General features: G+C 27.9%; 2 protein-coding genes across 2 annotated transcripts; one reads left to right on the forward strand and one right to left on the reverse strand.

Annotated features, from left to right (window-relative positions):
- Nucleotides 1-490: 490 nt before the first annotated feature.
- LOC130903525 (protein nessun dorma) lies at nt 491-2,944 on the reverse strand. Its single transcript, XM_057815672.1, has 2 exons — nt 1,378-2,944; nt 491-781 (listed from the first exon to the last, which is right to left on the reverse strand). The coding sequence occupies exons 1-2, from the start codon at nt 2,853-2,855 to the stop codon at nt 619-621; spliced, it is 1,641 nt and encodes a 546-aa protein (XP_057671655.1). The 5' UTR covers nt 2,856-2,944; the 3' UTR covers nt 491-618.
- A 527-nt stretch (nt 2,945-3,471) lies between these two features.
- On the forward strand, nt 3,472-9,548 carry LOC130903524 (myotubularin-related protein 9). Its single transcript, XM_057815670.1, has 6 exons — nt 3,472-3,905; nt 4,068-4,504; nt 4,559-4,845; nt 6,269-6,712; nt 6,771-6,966; nt 7,675-9,548. Exons 1-6 carry the CDS (start codon nt 3,759-3,761, stop codon nt 7,838-7,840), a joined length of 1,677 nt encoding a protein of 558 aa, XP_057671653.1. The 5' UTR covers nt 3,472-3,758; the 3' UTR covers nt 7,841-9,548.
- Nucleotides 9,549-10,351: the final 803 nt, after the last annotated feature.

Here is a 10,351-nt window from a genome sequence, read left to right on the forward strand (position 1 = left end):
TGAGTTTTTTTTTATTTATGCGTCACTCAATTATAATAATGGATGAATAGTAACCAAGACCACGACCAAGTAATTAAAACCTAACCTTAAAATCAATATGTCATTTCAACATGATGTCAAGTTAATGTCAAAATCAGCTGATTTTGATATTTGTACTGTAAACCAATCTAAGAAAACAGCTAATTTACTTCAAAATGGCGGCTGTATAGTAAACAATCGTTTTATGGCGTTGAGAAGACTTCATTGATACTTTTCAGATATATTTCAATGAAACTAATAAACAATGAACAACTACCACCTGTGCGGGAACAAACAGTTTTTTGAATACATTTCTAAGGTTATGATTTGACGATTATGTGGAAATATACATAAAAGAAATGTCGATATTTTTTGTACAGCCCTCGTAATTATAACTCTCATTCATTTCTCAATTATCGATCGTAAATTTTCAAATACAGTGAGGATAATAATTAAAAAAATAAACAAAATATGTTAAATATATTTATTAAATTGTTAATAACAGAAAAATAGCTGTAAATACAGTGAGCACTGAAAATAACGAAAAAAAAATAATTAAACAACCAGAAAGTTAAAAAAATACATTTGATTTAAAAAAAGTTAAAGCAACATTTCTTCATCATCCGATTCTATAATGGTGGGGTCGTGGTCAGGATTCGAAAATAAATCTTCAACAGGTTTTAATTTGGGTTTTTGTAAAATTGCCACGTCCCCTCTTCCATTATTAACACCAGTTACGCCACTGGATTCAACAAATGGTAAACTACAACCAAAATACAAATTATGGTAAAGAAATAGATTAAAACACCCTGTAGTTTTTTCCAACACTGGGAATTCGGGTTATATATTGTATTTTATATTATAAGCATCCTTTAACTGATAAAAATCAATTTTTTTTACTGATTTTTATAACAAGATATTGCAAGATATGTTATTCTTCTTTTTCTTGTAAGTTGGCCTTTGCCTAATATGATTACACAGTCATCATCAAATGTAGCTGGTAGAAGTATAGGCAAAAATATGTCTACAGGGCAAGACTGTCAAACTGAAGGTTACACAATCATGAAATGTAGTTAATAGACGTAGAATTTATAAAAAATACGTCAGTAGGGCAACGCTGTAATGTGAAACTGATTTAAAGGTTACACTGTCATTGAATGTAGTATAGGGATATAGAATTTATAAAAAATACGTATACAGGACAACACTGTAAAGTAAAAGGAATGGGAGATCACAAAAGATTAGAGCTAAAAAAATATTTTGTACTAGATTGATGAACCGTTGATTTTTTTTAATGATTTTTTTACACCAAGGGTAAAGTGAAAAGGTTAAGTTTTAATTAAAAAAAAATCTACTCACTCTTTTAATTTACCGAAATCTCCGATTTGGTTATTCTCTTTATTGGTTTCTAGAATAAACCCAAATTCCATACTTTCCCTAATCAAGGTTTCTTCTAATTTAATTTCGCATTCATCAAATATTTTAAAACCAGCATCGGAATGGTGCACATCACAATTTTTAACACTTAAAAACGATCCCGAATTTCCGATAATAGCTGTTGAAAATCCCGTAATTTCACAATTTTCCAATTCCAATCGAGCCCCTTTCAAAACTATAATTCCCTGATAAATTGAAGAATTGCCTCTACCAATTATCTTGCAATTTTTCAAAACGCATTTGCCTTGTCTAACTAGTATTGCGCATTGGGCCGTTTTGGCGTCTATAGTTAAATTCACCAAATTCACTTCGTTTCCCTTGAAATCTAACATCACATCTTCAATATTCGATGTGATAACCACTTTATCTGTAGCCCCGATTCCTCGCAAAGTTCCGCCTTTTTCTAAAGCACCAGTCGTTAGAATCTTGTGATTAGTTTCGTTTAAAACATAAATATCCTTGGGATTACCTGTTTCTAATTTCGCCGCTAAATTCGTGGAAAATTTCAAATTTTCTTTCGGATATAAAGATTCCACTTCTTTCAAGTACTTAACATGCTGCTCGGCAGTACCTTCATCAAATATCAACCAAATTTGAGCGTCTACGTTTTTAGAAATCTGATCTAAATGAGAATATTTTTCTATAATTACATTACGAAGTAGTGGATTTTCGGCAATCTCGATATCTGGACGAATTTGTAATAAACGCACGTGAATTTCCATCAAACACTTTGTTTTTTTATCGAAACTATCTCTATTTTTATCCCCAACTTCGTCTTCTTCTTTACTCAACTGTTCTTCTATTAAATCTCGTTTATTTTGTAACCTTCTAGCTTCAGTTAATAAACAATGAATATGTTCGGCAACAGCTCGTGGAATTTTACCATTTTTCAAATCGTAATAAAATCTTAATCTACTTTCCAAATGGGTTTCTTTCCAATCAACGCTGTCGTCTTCCTCTCTATCCCAAGGCATGTATAAATACAAATAAAAAAATCTCAACATATCCATGGAATTTGCCGTTTGATTCAAATCTATAGCGATGCTCTTATCTTGTTCTTCAGTAGGCCAAAGTTGAGTAAGAGGTACCCAATTTTTTTCCGGAATATTAATATCACCTTGTATAGCCAACACCCTCACTAAAGCTTTCAATTGTTCAGTGTTTATAGTCAGAATTAAAACGAGAACCACTGATGGAAAGGGGATATTTAAGGCTTCACATTTTAACCTGGGAATCTTCCAAATAGCCTGCCAGCCTATTTTATCTACTGTAAGGTCGATAAAAAATCCCCACTGCTTTTTTAATTGAGAAGACGGCACAACGTTATAATCTGACAATACTTCATCAAACTCTATAAAACGTTGTTGATAACTTTTATCGAATGTTATTATTGAATCCATTATTATTGCAACCGTGTAAAATAGAAATTTTTAAAACGTTAACTTTTAAATTTGGCAGATGTCACTTTTTCTTTTCAAGTACTTAAGCTGCAGTTACATAGAACTTTTGAAGAAGAAACAGCCAATCAGTACCATTCTTTGAAGCCCTATCCCGCAGAATAAAAACGGTATCCGCATTACGATATAGACAATAACTGTTTGAATCTACATCATAATATTGAAAATTATAAGTAAAATATATATTAAAGTTAAATTTATATTACTGGTAATAGAAATTAAGAAATTGATTGTTGCTGTTACTCTTTGTCTATTCTCTGTGATCATACCTTTACGTATAAGCTTATATCTTCTTCTTTTATCATTTATTTGTTTTGGCATATGAAAAAGGTAGTGTCTATTCACGTATAACCCGGACAATTGCTTTTGTTTTAATTTAAACGATTATTGTATGAATAATTTATTTTTGTTCTATAGCATAATCATAAAAAAATGAGAAATATATGTAAGATCAATTTTTTGATATTCGAATTAAACAAATAAAATAGTTTTGAAGAATAATCATTTTAATTGTACGATAATCGTATGATTAGCAGCAGCCAACGGAATTGTTTATTTTAAATGATTTAAACTTGATACCAAAAAGAAGAAGTGACGTGTAGTGACGAAACGTTTTCGGTTCTAAATAAATATTTTTTTTTATTAATCGCGATATGTTCAAATTTTAATTGATATAATTTACATTATTCGTTTTTTACTATTAAACACGTTAGTTACAAAAATGCAACAATTACAACGTTGTTATCTATTAATCATAATTTTGTGTTGATGACGTTTTTGAAATTTAAAACACCCTCCCTATTTATAATGTATAATAAAAATAAGTGATGGCAACAATTTTTTATAATGGAATTTATCGAAATGATAAAAACTCCAAAATTAGACGGTGTAATTTTACATAGCCCTTTGGAAAGCCCAATAGATTGTAGATTATGTATAACAGGACACCATTTGATAATTTCATCTAAAAAAGAGGACGCTCAGGAATTGTGGGTATGTTTAAAGTTACCCTCAAACTTATTATTTTTTGCTTTTATTTCGTAATCTATAATACCATTATTCTGTTTTCTCGTTTGGGCATTTTTATTTGTTTTCAAATTCAAATTGTTGAGATTTCAAATTTAAATTATTGTTATCAGGATCCGAATTTTTCAGTTGTTGCATCAAAGTATAGATTCTGTAGAAAAAAAAGTTTCTGGGAACAACACAGCTCAATGTGGTGGCTCAATATTACTAAAATGTAAAGATTTTCGAATTTTACAACTAGACATACCTTATCCAGAAGATTTCCAAAACGTTTTAATCTCCATCCAACGTTTATCTAATCTGGAAAAACCCGAACTTCTGTATCCATTCTTTTATAGACCTATGTATAGTATATTAGAAGACGGTCATACACTTTTCGACTTGGAAATAGAATTCACTAAATTAATTGCTGGGGATGAATGGAGAGTCTCGCATGTTAACAGAAACTTCAACGTTTGTGGTACTTACGGTAGTACTTTAATTGTACCAAAGAATATAGATGATGAAACAATTGTAGCATCAGCTAATTTTCGAGATGGCGGGCGTTTCCCTTGTTTAAGTTATAGGTATTAAAATGTGAGATAATTATCTGGGAAATAATAATAAAATCGAGTTTTAAGGCATGAAAATGGCACGGTGTTACTTAGAAGTAGTCAACCAATGTTAAATAATTCGAACCGAAGGTGCAAAGCCGATGAAAGGATCTTAAATTCAATTTTAGGTCCTTATAAAAAGGGGTATATTATAGATTTAAGGAGTACTGCTTATATTAATTATTGTAAAGGAAAAGGGGGTGGTACCGAGCCGGATGGTTATTACAATCAATGGAAAAAAGTTTTTAGGCCTATGGATAAAATTTCTAAATGTGATGGTTCTGTTTTGGAGCATTTAGCAAAATTTATTGATGGTAAGTTGTTTTAAATTGATTTTTATTATAATTCATCTGATATCAGTACTTCATTTAAATTAAGATGTAATTTCATACAACAGTTGTTGATTTCCTTCCAAATTGAATCAAAATAATAATTTTTGAAAAAAAAATCTTCATAATAGTAATTTTTTGAAAACTTTTAGTGGCCCTCTGTAATTATTTTAATTTTTTTTGTTATTTTCATTTTCCATTTTTTCTCCTTTCTAGATGCTTAACCAATATTTTGTTTATACTTTCTTGTCGCGTTTTTTATTATGGAATTGAAAAAAAATGTAAAAAAGTATGAGGTTATGTTTATATTTAAAATCATCGAAATATTTTGTTGATAAATCACATTTTAGTCGATATATTTCACTAAAAACATATTTATTTCAATTTTTATTCAAGACTCCGGTCTATAGTCAAAACTAATTTCTTGTTTGTCAAAACTAGTTTCCGAATCCTCCGTTGATCATAGACAAATCGTAGGTCAAATGAGATAAATTAAATTTAAGAAAAGAAGAATTTCCGTCATTTTGTTACATACGGTGTTGCCAGAATTGAAAAATTTTCTCCATTGTAAAGATTTTCAACTATTTTTTTTAAAGGATTGAATAGTTTCATGTCATTTTGTTTAATTAATAAATATTTTGATCAGTTTTATTGAGATTGAAAAATTAATTAGTTGTATAAATCAAATAACAAAACATCATTTTAGCTGTGCAATATCCTCAATCTTAAGAGTAATCGTTTGTTTTTTCTATTATTACGAAATGTCTTCATATTATAGTTTTTTGTAGTAACACGTTTTTTGTTGTGAAGGTCATTAGGTGCATTGATATGATTTTTGTTACTCAGTTAGGAGAATGTCATAAAAAAAAACTGGCAACTAGTTACGAATTATGAATTAGAACGAAAATTTTGATTAAAAATAATTTCACTTATAAATGGATGCTGGCGTTTTGTATTTATTTTGATGCAACTAATTAATTAGTTACAATAAAAATAAATAATAATTATTAAAAATTTTATTTCAAAATCACTCAAACTCGTATAAAAGCATCCTAACCTTAATTGGTACATCTTTTAGTTCACAATAAATTTTTAAATTACGGCAACACCTTATAAAAATTAACGTCAAAAGAATGTGCCCATAATAAAGTCTTCTTCTTTTTTTTTAATTTTAGTTGATTATTATCATTATATAACAGAGGATTTAGAAATCAATTTTGATAGACGAGAATTTATTTTCGAAGATGAGTGAATCATTTTTAATAAAAAAAGAAAGTTGCCGTATATTTTTAACATAATATTGCTACGTAAATTATTTTTTTAACGTCAATAATTACATTAGAAATTTTAATGATTTTTACGTGAAAGTAATTGTCCTTAAAATAAATAAATGTTTGTGTTTTTTTAGCTTGTTACGATATAGGATCATCAGAAAAATGGATATCTAAAAGTAGTAATTGGTTAGGACACATACAAAATTCGTTAAATGTGGCTTGCCTTGTAGCCCAATGTTTAGATAAAGACGGTGCTTCGGTGCTTGTGCACGGCACCAACGGGCAAGATAGTACATTAATCGTTACCTCTTTAACTCAAGTTATCTTAAATCCGGATTGTAGGACGATTAGAGGTCTTCAAGCTCTAATTGAAAGAGAATGGTTGCAATCCGGTCATCCGTTTCATACCAGACATCAGAAATTCTGTTTTTCCGGTACGAAAATCAAAGGAATTCAACCTAGTTTTTTAATATTTCTCGATTGTGTTCAACAATTGCATTATCAATTTCCTAATAGTTTCGAATATAAGACTGACATGTTGATTTTAATATTCGAACATTCTTATTTCAGTCAATTCGGTAAGAAAATTATTATATTGAAAAATAAGTTTGTTTATTAATAAGTGATATGTTTTAGGTACGTTTTTATGTAATTCAAAATGCGAAAGGAACAATGTTGATTTATTTAAAAAAACTACAAGTTTGTGGTCTTATTTAAATCGACCTGATGTTTTGACTTCTGTTTTAAATCCCAGTTACGAGCCTAATAAATCGCCGATTTGGCCTAGTGTAGCCCCTGTTAGTATAGTTGTTTGGTCTGATCTTTATTTTAGGTGAGTTTCGTTTATATTTATTTATTATTTTTAAATCAGTTCATACTATGAGTGGTTACTTCGTTTTTTGTTATAGAAAATCGAAAAATCATCCGGAAATTCATGTTTTTATGTAGAATTTATGAAAATAATCATGGGTATAATAAAAATTGTTGTTATATTAGTTTTAGGGGTTAAAATGTTGATGTAACTGTAATAAATCACATATGATTATTAATAACTATTTTACAAGTAATCAAATGACTTTTTCTTGGTTCATTTTACTCAATCTATAAAAAAAACATAATTCAAAAAATCTTGTACAAAATTTTTGTTTTTGAATGTTTTTATAGCTTGAAATATTATATAGGACTAATCAAAAAAAAAGTTGATTTTAATTCTATTTCAGTTGTAAAAATTTACTAAACAAACATTTTTTCATATGATTTTTTTGTTAAAAATGTTCATTTTATGTGTAGATTAACATATAAAATGCATAACCACAATTTGATGTTTCACAAAATAATTATATTAAAAAAAGTGCCCTTATAATAACATTTAAAGTCATCAAACTTATACGAAATATTATTCTTATTTTTTTCTATAATTCCGCTATAAAAATTAAGATTTAAGAAAAAAATTAATTGAAATCAGAAGATTTTTCGATTTTCCATACTGAAAATTACAAGGGGATTTCGATATACTGTAAAATAATTTTTCGATATGTAGGTGGTTGATAGACCAAGAACAACAAAAAAAGGCCTTAATTAAAATACAAAATTTGATTCAACAAAGCAAAGATCTCAGAAATACTGCCGGGAAATTGAGGAAACAATTGTTTGATAAAATCAAAGAATTTCAATGTATGCAAGAAGAATTGAAAGAAGAAGATTGAGTCCTGTTAATTTTTTTTTTACAAAAAAGTAACCTAAGAATCTCTTTGAAAAAATAACAAATATAAATTCCATATCACTTATATATAGGGTTATTCCATATGAAATCAACTAAAATTAAAAAAAAAGTCCTATATATTTCGGAATCTGCCTTTTTGAGCAACATTGTATTTTGTTGCTATAATTTCTTCGACCTGGAATATAGTCGAAATACGGAAAGCTTGAAAGCTAAAAATTTTATCATTTACATGGTATCGTGAGCTACAACACTTATTTATTCAAGAATAAAAGTCTTTTCTTTCGAAACAACAAAATTATCAACCAACAGATCTAAATTGTCATCATTAACAACAATTTTTAACTAATATTTTTTGTAAACCTCAATCATTTCAAAGCAATTTGACAACGTCGATGTCTAGAGCTACGACATACGTTCATATCGAAAGATCATAGATAAAATAATTCAATAGAAACTGATTATCTTTGTTTTGCAAGACTTGTCTGACTGATTGGAATTGCAAACGCTGTCATTTAATCTTCTTTTTCCTCGATCTTTTATTATTATAGATATACAGGTAATTGTTAACGAATCTCAAAAATGAGAGTTGGTTTAAAAGTTAATACTGGGATATGTAGTGTGGTGTAATTACGACTGATTGGGATTGTAGATATTAGCTTTGTTCGGGGGTCAAATTCCGAATCAGTTTAGGACGGATCGCATTCGCATTGTCAAAATTGTTGATCCCGGGGAATGAATATCGACTCTTGAACGTATGCATACACGCGAACAAAGCTATTCACTGGTATCTTTCGATACTGGGAATAATCTATTATCTAAATGATATCAGCAGGGAAACTAAAAATTGAGAAAACTAGGTTATTAAATTAGAATTTGTGACATTCGAACAATGAAAAAATAAAGGATTTATAAATTCGTCAACAGTATTATTGGAAGGTAGTAGAATTTAAATATTTACACGTTTTATTACTTTCATCAAGTGATTATTAGTTTTTTTTAAATTTCGTTGTATATTGGGTTAAGTACATACTTAAATATAATAATAACCTATAAAGCACTCAATTATTATTTAATTATAACTCAATAGCCTACTAGCTATGAAATTTTGGAAAAAAATTGATTTTTAAACAATAATTTTTATAACAAAGTTTATTGTTTTGCTTATCAAAAGAAAGGGAATTTAAAACTAAGTGAAATGAGTTTCTCAATTAGGAAAGTAGCCATGGTGTTTTCAAAATATGACTTTGTCATTGTTTACAGCAAATTTCATAAAATTCTGTATTGATTTGATATAGAATGACCTTTAAGTCAATTGATTTTGTATATAAAAAGTATTTCTATATTATATAATCAGTGCTAGTCATTAATGAATCTACTAGTGTGATATTTAACATGTTTATCATATCTCAAAAAGTGTATCATCTATTATGTTTTGTAGGAATAATCTACTCTATAATGTTTTATCTATAAAATTTTATTTAGTTTTGGGTTGAGAGAAAAGTAACTTTTTTGGATATGGATAACTCGAAAAGTATATAACGATATGTATATTAAAATGAAAATAAGTCAATTGAATATCGATTCTGGTAAAGAAAAATATTCAAAAATTTGAATTTATATAGTTTTTAATATATTAAAACAATTTGTATTTATTTTTTTTGTTGAATAAAACAATATGGACAATATTTTTTGTAGTTTTTATTATGTCTTTCCTTATTCTTGGACAGAAATCCAAAAAAAAATTAATAAAAAGATATTTACATGAATTACGAATATTTATTGTTTTACTTATAAATTAGAATATATCTACCACAATAAAATTTTAACCTGTAATTTCTCATGTTTTTAAACCTCGAGTATTAATTATAATTTTGAAGTATTTATCTTAAAAAATCGAGCAAATGCTTTAAATATCAAGAAAACTCGATGGAATTTGGCAACGTCGACGTCTAGAGCTACGACATACGTTCCTATCGAAATATCAACCCAATACCATAGATAAAGTAATACCATAGAAACTTACATTTTCTTTGATCGACAAAATTTGTTTGGCGAACTGGAATTGTAAACACCATCATGTAATCTTCTTTTCTTTGGTCTTTTATTATTATTGATATACAGGTAACTAACAAACTGTTAATGTAACTTAGTAAAATGGCGGTAAAATTTAAATTTCATCTGTAGATAGTAACAACAATACGATAAATCCTGTTTTTTTTTTCAGTTTTGATGAGTTTTTTTAGGTTAAAATAAAATAAAACAATTATAAATAAATTTCTGTGTATTTACAGCTGTAGTTATACATAGTTAATATATAATAATACAATAATATTTATATATACAATACATAATTTCATTAGTTTACAGCATGTTTTGTTAACTTTTCAGCAAAACTTAATTAGAATAATTTAAATATGTCTTGTCTCGTGAATTGACTAATATAGTGAATAATAGGAGAAACCACCCCAAAAACACAACAAAAATAAATTATTTC

Source organism: Diorhabda carinulata, chromosome 2 (genome assembly GCF_026250575.1).
Source record: "Diorhabda carinulata isolate Delta chromosome 2, icDioCari1.1, whole genome shotgun sequence".
Taxonomy (NCBI): Eukaryota; Metazoa; Arthropoda; class Insecta; order Coleoptera; family Chrysomelidae; genus Diorhabda; species Diorhabda carinulata.

Bases quoted from the DNA above. Each gene is read 5' to 3' on its own strand.
- LOC130903525 (XM_057815672.1), bottom strand. From the start codon at position 2,855: ATGGATTCAATAATAACATTCGATAAAAGTTATCAACAACGTTTTATA. The intron at 782-1,377 runs GTGAGTAGATTT...TTTTGGTTGTAG, and splicing joins GATTTCGGTAAATTAAAAGA to TTTACCATTTGTTGAATCCA.
- LOC130903524 (XM_057815670.1), top strand. From the start codon at position 3,759: ATGGAATTTATCGAAATGATAAAAACTCCAAAATTAGACGGTGTAATT. The intron at 3,906-4,067 runs GTATGTTTAAAG...CGAATTTTTCAG, and splicing joins AGGACGCTCAGGAATTGTGG to TTGTTGCATCAAAGTATAGA. The intron at 4,846-6,268 runs GTAAGTTGTTTT...GTGTTTTTTTAG, and splicing joins TTTAGCAAAATTTATTGATG to CTTGTTACGATATAGGATCA.